Source organism: Rana temporaria, chromosome 13 (genome assembly GCF_905171775.1).
Source record: "Rana temporaria chromosome 13, aRanTem1.1, whole genome shotgun sequence".
In the NCBI taxonomy this organism is placed as follows: Eukaryota; Metazoa; Chordata; class Amphibia; order Anura; family Ranidae; genus Rana; species Rana temporaria.
The window spans coordinates 68852399-68868021 of record NC_053501.1 but is presented as its reverse complement, the minus strand read 5'-3'; the positions used below and the strand labels follow the sequence as shown (position 1 = coordinate 68868021).

At 42.5% G+C, this 15623-nt stretch overlaps 1 protein-coding gene across 6 annotated transcripts in view; it reads right to left on the bottom strand.

Annotated features, from left to right (window-relative positions):
* The window catches only part of PLEKHG3 (pleckstrin homology and RhoGEF domain containing G3), a 240292-nt gene that overhangs the window by 12068 nt on the left and 212601 nt on the right, over nt 1-15623 (bottom strand). For 3 of the 6 annotated variants that reach the window (XM_040333345.1, XM_040333346.1, XM_040333348.1), the window contains 4 exons: nt 15061-15141; nt 14049-14087; nt 12638-12648; nt 2423-2629 (listed from right to left, as the gene is read on the bottom strand). In XM_040333345.1, the coding sequence (XP_040189279.1) occupies nt 2423-2629; nt 12638-12648; nt 14049-14087; nt 15061-15141 (338 nt within the window). The remainder of the gene's footprint in view (nt 1-2422; nt 2630-12637; nt 12649-14048; nt 14088-15060; nt 15142-15623) is intronic. The other 3 variants (XM_040333349.1, XM_040333347.1, XM_040333350.1) reach the window with 3 other exon arrangements.

Below are 15623 nucleotides of genomic sequence, written 5' to 3'. Positions count from 1 at the left end.
TAAGGTGAAAAAACACAAGGGTTTACAACCACTTTAATGGCTGTGTGTTGAGTTATTTTGAGGGCACAGCAAATTTACACTTTTATACAAGCTGTACAATCACTACTTTACATTCTAGCAAAGTTGAATTTCTACAATGTTGTCACATGAAGATATAATAATATATTTACAAAAATGTGAGGGGTGTACTCATTTTTCTGAGATACTGTAAGTGGCCATGATTTTAATATAAATTTAATTTTAATCCTTTAAAAATGTAGCCGTGCTGTAAAACTATTTGAATACATATATGCTGTTTAAGTATAGAGGTTCCTTGTTTGTGTTGTTGCTAATTGTGGGTGTGGGCGTGACTTGATAAAGGAGGATCACCCCCGAAATCATAGCAACCCTTTCCATGGGCATTTTCTACTGTTCCCTGCTCGCCCTGACTTTTCTGTACTGCAGACCACCATTGTCGCTCCGGCTGGCCAGGGCGCATGCACAGTACGCGGCGCATACTGGAGTGTCTGTTGGGCAGCTTGTGAACTTTCATTCTGCGTCAGGGAGGCTGGATGTCTGAGATTCACCTTAAAAAGGCATCCCAGGAGAGGGAACCTATGGATTATATGCCTGCATTTTTACTGCCAAATGTGAGTGGAACTATTGAGAACTTTTATTCTATGACTGTATCACACTAGGGCGGCCGTGCGCTCTCTCCTCTCTTTCGTGATTGTAAGAACATTTTCAGCAAGCATAGAAAAAGCCTATTTATTTCGCCAGTAATTTCCCTGAACGGAAACGCAAACAATGGGCCAGATTCACAAACGAGATACGACGGCGTATCTCTGTTTCTAACTATGCGACTGATTCATAGAATCAGTTACGCTTAGCTAGCCCTAAGATCCGACAGGTGTAATTGAATTACACTGTCGGATCTTAAGGATGCAATTCTAGGCCGGCCGCTAGGTGGCGAGGCCATTGTGGCCGGCGTAGAATATGCAAATGAAGACTTACGGCGATCCCCGAACGTCCCGTCGATCTAAATCTATGTCGTTTCCATCGAGTTACGCCGCGTAAAACTAGGGCTGAGCCCTAGTTGTCTTAAGCCATGGTAAGTATGGCCGTCGTTCCCGCGTCGAAATTTAAACATCAACGTCATTTGCGTAAGACGTCCGTGAATGGCGCTGGACGCCATTTACGTTAACGTCTAAGCAAATAACGTCGGTGCGATGTCAGTTAGCGCAATGCACGTCGGGTAATTTACCCGATGGAGCATGCGCAGTACGTCCGGCACGGGAGCGCGCCTAATTTAAATGGGACTCGCCCCATTCGACTGGGCCCGCCTTGCGCCGGACGGATTTAAGTTACACCGCTGCAAATTTTCAGGTAAGTGCTTTGTGGATCGGGCACTTAGGCAGAAAATTTGCGGCGGTGTAACTTAAATTGGAAAAGTTAGGACAAAGAGGGATGAGCGTAGCCAGCCAAGAACAGGAAGTGTGTTAGACCCCTTTCACACTGGGGCAGTTTGCAGGCGCTATTGCGCTTAAAAAAAGCGCCTGCAAACCGACCTGAAACAGCGGCTGCCGTTATTCCAGTGTGAAAGCCCAGAGGGCTTTCACACTGGAGCGGTGCACCAGCAGGATCACTCCAGAGGTCCTGCTAGCCGCATCTTTGGAGCGGTGGCGCATTGCAGTGGTATTAACCCTTTTTCGGCCGCTAGCGGGGAGTAAAACTGCAGTGCTAGCGGCAGAATACAGCCGCAATTCCAACGGTGAAGTGCCGCTAAAAATAGCGGCACTTTACCGCAACCGCACCTCCAGCCCCAGTGTGAAAGAGGCCTTATTCACAGGATTACCGGGTGAAAAAAACAATTCAAGTTTGGAAAAGCGAGCCAATGCAGCCACCTCATCTAAGGACTAGTAAACACAATACATTAAATATTTGTTTTTGAGTTTAGATATGCTTTATCACAGTAAAAGGAAGCTACCTGGAAAAGAGGACTTTATGGATTATGCAATTTACAAGGAATTACAGAAACATACAGATATACAAGACAGGGACATGTTTCTAATATACTTTATCAAAAATAACATTTAGCGAACACCATGCCTGTTAGGAGTCCATGCAGTTAGCTGACAATTAAGCCAAATAATGCAACATACAAATGTATTATTCCTGCATTTTCACTCAATCCATAACTTGGATGATTGTTCTCTTTATCCACAAAGCCATGCATGTTTATTAATGAGAAGCATTACTTAGACAGCAGTCACCGATGGAAGAGTTAAATTACTTGGATTAGAAGAAGAGGAGTCTGAGCAAATAAACAGAAAGGAAAATGAAAGACCCTCACCGTAGGCACGCCCCATGTATCAAGCAAAGTCTTGGCCCTATAGCGCCAGCAATGAATGACTGCCAGTAGGGAGCTGGCAAAATCAGCTACCTGCTCATCATCTCCCAACTGTATTTCCTCCTCATTCTCTTCTTCAGAAGCACTGAGCTCTGCCCCTGAACCTCTACTCAGCTCTGTGCTGGCAGGCCGCTCCTCATCTCCCTCTGTCTGCGGTTGTTCATAGGTGGGTGTTAGACTGCCATTATTGGGTTGAAGGATATCCTCAAATTCCAGTAGTGCTCCATCACTACCTGCGTGCTGAACAAACAAGGAGTCCTATTATACTTCAATCAGGTGGAGTCTACATTGAGTGACTAGGTTTCTCCACCTGGGTGCATCATACATCTTGCTTTCACCTAAATATATACCATGACAAATATGGGAAATCAAACACTGCCTGCAACCTTCAATCTTTAACAGATTTTGGCCATAGTACGGACAATATTTTAAATCTGGTTGTTTTTTTTTGCCTGATCCCAATTTGAAGATGATGTGATAGAATACAGGTACTGTACAATGCTAGAAGAAAGAGTAACCGCTCAGATGTGACCAAAGAGCCTCCTTACTGGATCCAAACCGTGGGTGCCGGCAATGCAATGGTAATGCAAAAATACAGAGGAAAACTTGGACAGCCGCACTCCAAAAAACGTTCCTTTTATTTAAAACAGGTCACGAAAAAATACATGCCACAGCAAAAAATAGAACAGAAGCTGACGCGTTTCACACTGTAGCTCAGTGCTTAGTCATAGCTAGGGCACATAACAATGGATATTACAAATATACTCTACCTCACTGGTCACATGGCCAGTGAGATGGCGGTGATTGGAGACCTAGAGAACAAGCGGTTAACTGCTGTCTGAGGTAGAGTATATATGCAATATATATGTATATATGTAATGCATTCCAAGGACCTCGACTGTGGAATGCACTACCAACCACCATCCGACTGGAGTCAGACCTCTTGGCCTTCAGGAGAATGATTAAAACTCATAATTTCTGAGGTAAAGGGTTTCCTTACAGAAGGAATGGAAATAGCGCCCAGAGCCGATTCAGTTTGCAAGTGTTGCGCTCTATAAGTTTTTCACTCACTCACTCAATATCCATTAGTTATGTGCACTAGCTATGACTATGCACTGAGCTACAGTGTGAAACGCGTCAACTTCTGTTCTATTTTTTGCTGTGGCATGTATTTTTTGTGACCTGTTTTAAATAAAAGGAACGTTTTTTGGAGTGCGACTGTCCAAGTTTTCCTCTGTATTTTTACTGTACAATGCTGTTAACATGGGAAAATGGGTCCCGGTAAAATCAAATATTTCACCCTGCTCTTCTGATATAACCATGCAGTAGTTGTTTCGTTTTGACTGCCCTACTAAATCTACAGAGGGGCACGTATGAACAAAGCGTGTGGGGGAGGGAAAGGGTTGGGCATAGACATTCCAATAACTTATTGGGTTTTGTGCTTATTTTCAGCATTTAGCTATTCAGCTCTGTCTTTCTACAAAAAGGTGAACGTTAGCCTTGTAAACACGTTGAAAAAGAATCCCAGGACTCCACTTCCTGGCTAGTAAGAGCATCATTATTATACAGGTTTTATATAGCGCCAACAGTTTACGTACCAAAAGTGTGCAATGTACTATAATTGTGACTCTACTAATAGAAGTCATCCTTCAAAATGGTATGTAGTCTGTAAACTCCCCCCCCCCCCCCCTCTGCATTTTGTAACTAATGGGCAACCAAGACAATGAATAAGGAACAATGCAACAGTAAAGCCCGACAAGGGAAGACTTGCATCTGCTTCTGACTACATGGAAGATAAAAGCTGGAGAATCTGCAGCAGTTTGACAAAAAAAAATTAGGCTGCTACAGTTTTCCCCACACACTGCTAATGTGACCTTACATCCATATCTTCCATATTCTGAGTATTGCCGCCTGTAGACAAGTCTCCGGACTTGGCTGTTCTTGGCTACATTACAGCAACTACTAGTACCCAAGGACCGAGCCACAAGTACCAGAGGCCAGTCAGCCCATGTCTGCACACCACACAGCTTTCTTATGTTTATAATGAATTTAAAATGATATTAAAGTCTCCGGGCCAGATTCTCGTAGAATCGGCGTTGGCGTAGTGTAAGCCATTTACACTACGCCACCGCAACTTACTGGAGCAAGTGTCGTTTTGTGCCGTTTTCTCCAAGCACTTGCTCCGTAATTTGCGGCGGCGTAGTGTAAATGGCCCGGCGTATGGCCGCGTAATTCAAAGGGGGCGGCTTGTATTCAAATTAAGCGCGCCCCCGCGCCGATTGAACTGCGCATGCGCCGGGCTGAAAAATAGCCCAGTGCGCATGCTCCAGGTCACGACGGAAAACGTCAATGACGCCGACGTGAGCGTCATTGACGTAAAGTCGTATTCAAGAACGACTTAGGAAAACGACGGAAAAAGACGACGCTGACCCGACGCCATACTTAACATGGCATACGGCGGACTGGCGTAAGGTTACCCCTCAAAACAATGATACGCCGGCGGGAATTTCGAATTACGCTGGTGTATCAGTAGATACACCGGCGTAACTCTTGAGAATCTGGCCCTTCATTTTTTTTTTATACCTAAAATAAAAAAAAGAGGTTATGCTTATCTGCTCTGTGCAAGGATATTGCATAGAGCAGCACCTAACCTTCTTGTCTAGGGTCCCCCATCGGCACTGCATGCATTTCTCCACCTCTTCTGTGTGTGCCAACATAGCATGTGGGCGCTCTCTGTGTCCATAGACATTCACAGAATGTCTCAGCCACCCCCCCACTCTATCCTCGCATGATTTGATTGGCCGCAGTAAGAGCCAATGGCTCCCGCTGCTGCCTGAGCCCCTGTGAGAAGAGGGAGAGAGACCAGCATCGCTGCTGATAGGCCTGGATCGAGAGATGCAACAGGCAGGGGAAGGAGAGTATCAACCAGCGAACTTTTTTTTTAACTTTAATGCAGAGAATGCTTTAAACCTTTTGACTTAAGAAGCATTTTAAGTAATGGATTGCAAAGCCCAGCATAACAATCTGAAAAAGAATCCCCAGCATAAGGCACTATACATTTTTAGCGTTTTTACGTTTTAAACATTTTTAAGAATCAAGAATCTTGCTGTGTATTGTAAGGGATTCTTCACTGTCATTGTGTTTGACATTTCTTTTAGGGATCAAATGTAGTGGGCCCATAATACACAATCAGATGTAAAGAAAATCTGCTTGTTTTTACTGTAGCGATTGTATCATAATTGTCATATGAGACAAACGTTTCTTGACTCAACTCCTACTTCATTGCAGTGATTTTGCAAATTAAAAACAAAACAAAAACACAGCATGCTAAGAAATCTCTGCAACTGATGCAGATGACTTTAACAACAAATTATTACTAGTTATTTGTTAACCTCTACCCTATAAGTTAGTTTGTAAAGCTCAGAATATTTACATCATATGCATTACCATGCACCATGATTTGTTTTAGCTTTTCTCTTTCATTGGCCACGTATAGGTAAAAGCAGAAAAAGAACTCAAATGAGAGCATTGGCGTTTCCTTAAAAAAGGAAACAAAAGACTTTCTGCAGATCAAAGACGTCAATCATCTCCACTTCGCTTACCAGCTATTAATTGATAGAATATGCAATCTAAGGGGAAACTTTGCATGCAAGGCAGGCTGAATCCTGCTGCCAGCAATGCATTATGCCTTTCATTTTTAAAAGAATAGTATATAATAATAATAATCTATACTAAATCACCTAACATGGTTGGGTGGAGCCTATATAAAAAGATATGATCTCTAAATACAGCCCAAGGTGTGAAATTAGTAATCTTCCATAAAATGATGATCCAAGACTATTGGGGATGTGCAATTGTATAATCCTACTTTGCCTAGGTAATTGTATCAGAGTAATCCTGGCCACAGGTTAATTAAATTTGTGATGAACTTCAGTAGAACTACAGCTTGGACCATCAATCCCTTTATTAGGATAAAATGTAGTTGCTACAAATGGGAAGTGTAACTGCAGATTATCTTTAGCTCAAATGTAAACACAAAAGATGGTTGAAATCAGGGGTCAAGTCCTGGGGAAAAAAGTGTGGGAACTCCCACCCAAGATCCACTCCCCCACCAAAAAAAAAAAAAAAAGATACGCTCATATGCATAATTACTAAACCGCATGTTTTTGGTTTTTTTTTGATCCACTGTACCTTAGTAATCCTTTATGTTACTGACCGCTTCCTGTACATAGATTCATCGGGTAGTGTGCGGGTATTGCGTCACTTTCTCGATGCCGCAATGTCTCCTGGGAGCTTTTGTCATTTTTCCCAGGAGACATTGCGGAGGTCTGCCGCGAGTTATCGCGGGATTTAGAAAGGACAGGAAGCGGCCAGTAACATAAAGGATTACTAAGGTTCGCCTGCCCCTGACAGTGACTCGTGCTGGGCATCGCCGCTTAGTGAAGAATTGGCTCGGGCAGCTCGGGTGCTCTAGTCCTGCAAAGGGAACTGCGTTCCTGCTGTGAAAAAAGTGCAGGAACTCCGTTCCCACGCGTTCCCGCAGGACTTGAGCCCTGGTTGAAATGAATGTAAATACTTATGTGATTAAGGGCCCTTTCCCACGTACAGATCCCGTGAGGATCGGTACCTTTCTTATCCGCTTTCTCAGCGGGGATCGCTCCGTTGATCCCCGCTGAGCAGGCAGATGACAGGGCGGTCCTATGCACACTGTATAGGGACCGCCCTGTCTTTTCTCCGCTCTCACCTATGGGGGGGATCGGATGAACATGGACCGTCTGTCCGTGTTCACCCGATCCGCCAGACGGATGGAAAAGTAGAGGAGCACGGAGCGCCTATTCAGTTCCGCCTAAAAAATGGCAGCCGGCCTTGAACGGGCCCGTGTGAAAGAGCCTTCAGTCTCATTGAAAGTTGTAAAACGCAAGTGTGTGGGTAAGAATTTTACCAAATACTTTAGCGGGAAATGTAAATGTATTGCTCTTAATGTGTTAAACTAGAATATGCTACTACTTAAACTGCTATGTAAACATGCTCCGACTTTACTCATTGGTCTGTACACCACAAGTTCCATTCATTATAGGTCTTCCCATGGATAAGAGCATGACTGAAATTTACAGAGTAACGGTCACAATAAAAATGAACCACAAAAAGGTTTTATATAGGTCCCTTTGGTTGTAACACGCCACTAGTCAGCCCAAGTCCAGGTTTCCTGTTGCTTTAAATAGTTTGCTTGGGACAAGCTGGTCTCAATGAACCATTTCCATTACCAAGATATTCAGCCACTGTGAGCTCTGTATCATGCTGTAGTAGCATCAGCAACATACAGTATGCAGCGCTGTGTTTCAAAGCAGTACAGGAAGAGGAAGCTTTATATTTTTATCAATGAATACTAGGCTTCCTCCGATTGGCGGTCATGACATCAAACACCAGCCTTTCCTTTTTGGCCAATCAGAGGAAGCCTTATATTCACCAATAAATATACAAGGTTGCCTATGAATGGCTGAATAGCACTGTCGGCTTTGTTTACTGGCCACAGAAAGGAAGTCCCCTGCACTGCTGTAGAATATAGCGCTGCATACTGTATGTAGCTGATGCCACTATATGATCATCTAGCATTAACAGCAGCCAAATTACTTGGTAATGAAAATAGTTATTTTGGTCCAACTTGGCCCAAACTATTTGAAGTGCCAGGAAATTTTAACTTCGGCTTTAAGGAATGATCATCTATACCCATTTATTTTCATTATTAATACTTTTATAAATGTCTTTGCACAAAACTCTTCCTACTTAACCACTTGTCTACCGCCGCCGTCATATGACGTCACGTCTTCCCGAGCCACTAGGGGGCGCACCCATGGGCCGCGATGTCTGCCTGGCACCCCTGCGATTTGCCCAGTAATTGAGCAGGACCGTGGGATCTGTGTGTGTAAACAGACAGATCCACGTCCTGTCAGGGAGAGGAGACCGATGGTGTGTCCCTTGTACATAGTGACACCGATCGGTCCCCTGCCCCATTTTTATAGCTCTGATCGCTGTATTAATGTGAATGGTCCCAAAAATGTGACAAAAAAGTGTCCGATGTGTCCACCGCAATATCGCAGTGACGCTAAAAATCGCAGATCGCCTCCAAAAATAAAAACGCTAAAAATCTATCCCCTATTTTGTAGCCGCTATAACTTTTGCGCGAACCAATTAATATATGCTTATTGTGATTTTTTTTACCAAAAATATATGTAGAAGAATATGTATCGGCCTAAACTGAGGAAAAAAAATGTGTTTTTCTTTAAAACAAATTGGATATTTATTATAGCAAAAAGTAAAAAATATTATTTTTTTTTCAAACTTGTCCCTATTCTTTTGTTTATAGCGCAATAAATCAAAACCGCAGGTGATCAAATACCACCAAAAGAAAGCTCTATTTGTGGGGAAAAATGATAAACATTTAATTTGGGTACAGCGTTGCATGACTGCGCAATTGTAATTCAAAGTGTGACAGCGCTGAAAGCTGAAAAATGGCCAGGGCAGGAAGGGGGTAAAAAGTGCCCTGTAGGCAAGTGGTTAACCACTTAAGGACCGCCTCCTGCACATATACGTCGGCAGAATGGCACGGCTGGGCACAAGCATGTACCTGGAGCTCCGTGGCCGCGGGACCCGATCGCCGCTGGAGTCCCGCTATCGGTCCCTGGAGCTGAAGAACGGGGAGAGCTGTGTGTAAACACAGCTTCCCCGTTCTTCACTGTGGCGCTGTCATTGATCGTCTGTTCCCTGATATAGGGATAGGCGATCAATGACATCACACGTCCAGCCCCGCCTCTCTTCAGTTAGAAACACATATGAGGTCACACTTAACCCCTTCAGCGCCCCCTAGTGGTTAACTCCCAAACTGCAATTGATATTTTCACAGTAAACAATGCATTTTTATAGCATTTTATGCTGTGAAAATGACAATGGTCCCAAAAATGTGTCAAAATTGTCCGATGTGTCTGCCATAATGTCGCAGTCACGAAAAAAATCGCTGATCGCCGCCAATAGTAGTAAAAAAAAAAAAAATTAATAAAAATGCAATAAAACTATCCCCCATTTTGTAAACGTTATACATTTTGCGCAAACCAATCGATAAACGTTTTTTGCGATTTTTTTTATAACAAAAATAGGTAGAAGAATACGTATCGGCCTAAACTGAGGAATAAAAAACGTTTTTTATATATATTTTTGGGGGATATTTATTATAGCAAAAAGTAAAAAATATTGAATTTTTTTCAAAATTGTCGCTCTATCTTTGTTTATAGAGCAAAAAATAAAAACCGCAGAGGTGATCAAATACCACCAAAAGAAAGCTCTATATGTGGGAAAAAAAGGACGCCAATTTTGTTTGGGAGCCATGTCGCACGACCGCGCAATTGTCAGTTAAAGCGACGCAGTCCCGAACTGTAAAAACCCCTGGGTCTTTAGGCAGCATATTGGTCTGGTCCTTAAGTGGTTAAAAATATATGTAGAAGAATACGTATCGGCCTAAACTGAAAAAAAAAAATGTTTTTCTTTAAAACAAATTGGATATTTATTATAGCAAAAAGTAAAAAATATATATATTTTTTTTAACTTGTCCCTATTCTTTTTTTTATAGCGCAATAAACCAAAACCGCAGGTGATCAAATACCACCAAAAGAAAGCTCTATTTGTGTGGAAAAAAATTATAAACATTTCATTTGGGTACAGCGTTGCATGACCGCGCAATTGTCATTCAAAGTGTGACAGTGCTGAAAGCTGAAAAATGGCCAGGGCTGGAAGGGGGTGAAAGTGCCCGGTAGGCAAGTGGTTAAACCACAGTATCAAAGTCTTGAGATATCAATACTGCAATCATTTCCAGCAGGTAGGAACGTTTAATTCAGCGTTATATTTATCTCTGCTGATGAAGAGATCCTGTACTCCCCATTATTGGCCTAGGATCCCCGGAATAGATTGCATGAAAAGCACAGGGAGTTTGTCAGGCAAGCTGGTGTTGTGTCACATCTGTACACTAGAGGGGGGTGGTGACTCACTGAATCTATTCTGCACACACCGCTTGTTCTCCATCATACAGAGTAACACTGTTCATATAGGTCAAATTTCAAAAATGAAATAGAAAAAAGGGTCTTAAAAGGCTGGACGCATTTCTTTGTTATTTTTACAGGATATAACATTCAGCTTGTTAAAACAATATGTAAAAGGGTTTCTTGGCCTCAACATTATGAAAGAAAAAAATATTATGGGAAAGTATCCCAACAGTGTATGTAAACCCTAACAAACTTTTTTTTGCTCCATTTTGGTCTGCTAATTATACCATTATTTCTACAAAATATACAAGTTTTTTTTATATCTGTTCAATAACTGCAAAAAAAAAAAAAATAGCCGATAACTTCTTCTCTGCATGCGTACAAAGAGGGGTTAGGCCAGCCATAGATGGATCGAATCTTGGCCGGTTCAGCAGGGACGGGCCGAGATTCAATCCATTTCTAGGCAGGCTGATTTACCCAAGCTGATCCATCGACTGACTGTGTAAATGGGGAGTCTAGAAAATCCCGTGGTTGCAAGACAGAACAGCTCATAATCCACGGCCTGCTTTATAAGGATGAGAAGGCGAGGATGAAGAGAGGTCGTTGCTCTTTATAATCCATCAGACATTATGTTGGCGGGGCCGACAAAAAGTGCTTAGGACTTCAGACATGCATGTATTCTATAGATTTACTAAATAGGATTTTTGTATGTTGCTTGGACATATGCTTTAAGGATGAAGAGCAATTCCCATGATTATTAAAGCGGGGGTTCACCCAAAAAAATGTTTTTTAACATTTGATTCAGGCGAGTTGTTAGAAGCACAATCGGGTGTTTTTTTTTAAATCGTTGCCGTACATACCATTTTATAGATATATGTTCTCCGCGGCTTCTGGGTATAATCTGCGGGACTGGGCGTTCCTAATTGATTGACAGGCTTCCGACCGTCGCATACAGCGCGTCACGAGTTGCCGAAAGAAGCCGAACGTCGGTGCGCAGGCGCCTTATAGAGCCGACTCGCAGTCCGGCTTCTTTCGGCAACTCGTGACGCGCTGTATGCGACGGTCGGAAGCCTGTCAATCAATTAGGAACGCCCAGTCCCGCAGATTATACCCGGAAGCCGCGGAGAACATATATCTATAAAACAGTATGTACTGCAACGATTTATAAAAAACACCCGATTGTGCTCCTAACCAACTCGCCTGAATCTAATGTTAAAAAATGTTTTTTGGTGAACCCCCACTTTAACCTTTGGGGTTAGCTGAAGAACAATCTTGAAATGAGCAAATGACATTTAGTATTCAAATAGTTTAAGGCCCCTTTCAGACGGACGGCAATTAAAAGAATGTATATTTTCAGTGAAATTCAAGGCTCTGGGCACTGCGATTAGCTGCAATTGTACATTGCGATTACATGCGGCCGCGTTTAGCTGCGGTAGTCATTTCCATAGCAACCCTTTTTATTTTATTTTATTATGATGTGCTTCCTGTTCTTTTTTTTTCTCACGCTGCTATCCGCAGTTGACACAAAGGACTGCGATTACCTGTGGTTAAGTGAATATAGCTGCACTAAATTGCACCTCGATGCATTCACTTCAATTTTTTCTATTCGCACCAAACTGCATGCAACAAAATCGCAGCTAAACGTTGTGTGTGAATGGGGCCATAGGAAAGCATTGTGTGCTTTTAGCTGCGGTTAGAAAACTAGAAAATCCGCAAATAAAAGCACCATTCTATCCGCCCGTGTGAAAGGCCCCTAAAGGCACTGAGAAGAGAAGCTTGTTGACCATTTTCACTTTCCTGGTCAAGTCATCATGATTCCCCAGGAATGAGCAAACACATGATGAATGGAAAATACTGCAGTGAGACACAGTTGTTTGCACAACAAACAGCTACGGAGTTGACTTGGCAGAATAGCACCTAGACACATCAGAATGAAGTCGGCTCTATGCCGTGATGGACATGCGACATTCAACATTCAACACAACATCTGCAAGGTGGAAAATCACACGGAGCATGGATGGCGTATCATGCACTGCCTGAAGCCGCACAATTTCTTCCATTCATCTCTAATTTCTTCTTTATGTAAATAGCCCACTATCAAGCATACAAATGATGAATTGTCCTACTGAAGGTCACATAACTCGCTCTGTGTACACACACACGCACACATTTATGCAGGGAAAAGACAAGCAGTATTGCGTTATACAGAACATCTTACCTTCAAGCCCACTGCAGATCCAAAAGAGCAAGAAAGAAAAAAAAAGAGAAAAACAATTATTTACAATTGTGCCAGTAAATCCCACTGCACAGTACAGTTACATTACTGAACATGATGTCGTTTCGGGGGAATGTGTTACAATAAGGAACTGATCTTTTGTCAAAACAACAACAGTATCTGACAGATCACTGACGACTGCCATCAAAATTGATGTCATCAACTGACAAAGGGGTGCTGTGTGCCTTGACAAATTACTGTTTCCTTCATCGAATACTTATTGCCCAGATTCACAAAGCACAACGTATAACACGTTACGCCGACGTAAGTGTAAATGTGCGCTGTCGTATCTGTGCGCCAGACCCACAAACAGATATGCCCCTAAAACCAGGCTAAACCCCGCCAACGTAGCTTGCTTACGCCAGCGTAGGGTGGGCGCACAATTAGGCTGGGTGCATGGTGCCGCTCCCATTGATTAGCCATTCAAACATGCAAATGGGGGGAATACGGCGATTCACAAACCTGCGTGCGCCCGACGCGAGGTGTGCGTAAGTTGTATGTCCGGCGTAAAGTTAAAGCCATAAAGGAGGTGCAACCCAGCAGCAGACATGCAAAGGTCTGCACCAGGGAACACAAGCCAGCGTATTTTACGTTGGACGTGTGTCTGGCTGGGCGAAGGTTACGTTCACGTCGTACGCAGTGATCCGGCGTAGTTTAGACAGTTGTTCCGACGTGGTTGTGAGCAGGCGCAGGGGGATGCGTCCACGTCACGGCACATGCGCAGTTCGTGATACGTATCTGTCTGGTGCTTGGCCCATCATTTGCATGGGGTCACACCTTATTTGCATGGGTCACGCCCACTTCCACCTACGCCGGCGTACGCCTTCGAATCCCACGCCACGCTGGCGCAGCGTTGGGAGCACTGGCTTGTTGAATGCATTGCTTGCCTCTCTGCGCTGTGTTGGCATAGCGTACATTGGTTACTCTACGGCGGCGTAATGTGCGCCTTGCTCTCTGTGAATCTGGGCCTTGGTTTTAAAATATCTCCTTAGTCCTTGATTACTGAGTACTTGATTTGTCCAATTTTTATTAGATCACTTTACAGAAAAATCATCTGTAGGTACCCCACCCCCCTTCTATGTGGCTATATCTATAGACCGTGTAAACTGTCACTGATACAGAAGGAGCAAGGCGTAACTATATATGCAATACTACACAAATACTGCTGTTAATATATAAACCTTTATTTTAAAACCTATGTCAAAAATATCAGACACCAATATACACAGATTCCCCCCCCCCCCCCCGCAAAGAAAACGTGGATTTTTGCACTCATCGTAAAATCCTCTTCTTAGGGTCCACTAAAAGACACAGGATGAAAGAGGGATTCAAAAATTAAACAAATAGTACATACCTTTCTCACCGAGGTGCTTCAGAATATGCTTCGTTGGCTCTAAATAACAAAAAAATAAAAAAACATAAATTTCATCTAAAAACACACAAAGTGAAGACTCCCCCAATTTATTGTAAAACTAGAGAAAACCTATCAAAGGAAAATATGGTTAGAAAGCATTTGGAACCATGTATAGTATATTCATTGACCAATTTGTTTTGTCAGTAATTAGTTTATTATTTAAATATATGTTATTCTATTTTAGTATGTGTTATTCTATTGGCAGTCCTTTCTACTTGAAAGTTGTGACTAGTACATAGGTTATAAATTGGTTAGTTGAAGGACAATGACACAAGAGTAGTAGGTTGGCCTCAGCTAACTACCTCTACAGACACTGCCCAGCCAATAAACCGTGTCTGGCTACAGTTCACATCTTATTGTTCACTTTTATTCTAGTTAAAGCGGAGTTCCGGCCACAATTTCACTTTTTAAATATAAATACCCCTGTAATACACAAGCTTAATGTATTCTAGTAAAGTTAGTCTGTAAACTAAGGTCCGTTTTGTTAGGTTGTTACAGCATTTAGACACTTTATAAAATAGAAATTGACTGGGGCCATCTTAAGTGTGGGCATCATGAAGCCAGACTGTATGACTTCCTGGATCTCGCACATGCTCAGTGCTGCACAAGCAATGTAATAGTTTTCAGTTCAGGTTTCAGCACCTGTACTGTCCAAGTCACATGATTCTTCGAGACTGGGGAGTGCACAGACTCCTGGAAAGTTACACCCACTACATTCCCAGGAGTCTGTGCGGTGTAGGTTAGGAAGCTTAAGCACCTAGGTGCAGGAAGAGGGAAGATTGACTATTCTGCCTAGCAACAACACTTTAAAGGCATCTAAAAAAAAAAAAAAAATTCTTAAAGGACTAATGACAATTTTTTTAAAACTACTGATGTAATGTTATATTTATGGGTGGAACTCCACTTTAAGCATCTTTTTGAGGCTTCATCATCATAAAAAAAATTCTCGCACCAGACTTTCTGCGACCTTTATCTGCGGTGTGTGCGCTTCCCTTCTTAACAATTCCCGGGATGTATCTAGAATGGTTCGGATCTGAGGACAGGACAGACAACTCGTTAGGATGTTCATTCATTTTAATCCAACACCAGTCTCCCAGTCTAAGCGCAATTAGTATGGGAGACACCAACTATGTCAGGAGGGGTTCCATGTTTGCCGCACATAGTTGTGTTCAAGCGTTTGATTTCATCAGCAGAAAGAAAGTTATTGAGCACCAATTGTAATAAAAGGGAATAGAATTTTACCAAGCAGACCAAAAGTGTATTTCCTACAGAAGTATAAAATGAGCAACTACATTTAAACTTACATTCTTTGCTTGCTGTAAGAAGCCAATATTTATGATGACATCATATAGACGGTTTAATAAGCTAAATTCAGTATCTTCAATTGTTGTCACCTACCACATAAGAAGGCATTTTTGTAAAGCAGCTCATTTAAAGCAGAGTTCTGCCTTGGGGGGGAAATAAAAAAAGTCAGCCGCTACAAATACCTTAGCTGCGGACTTTTACTATATGGAC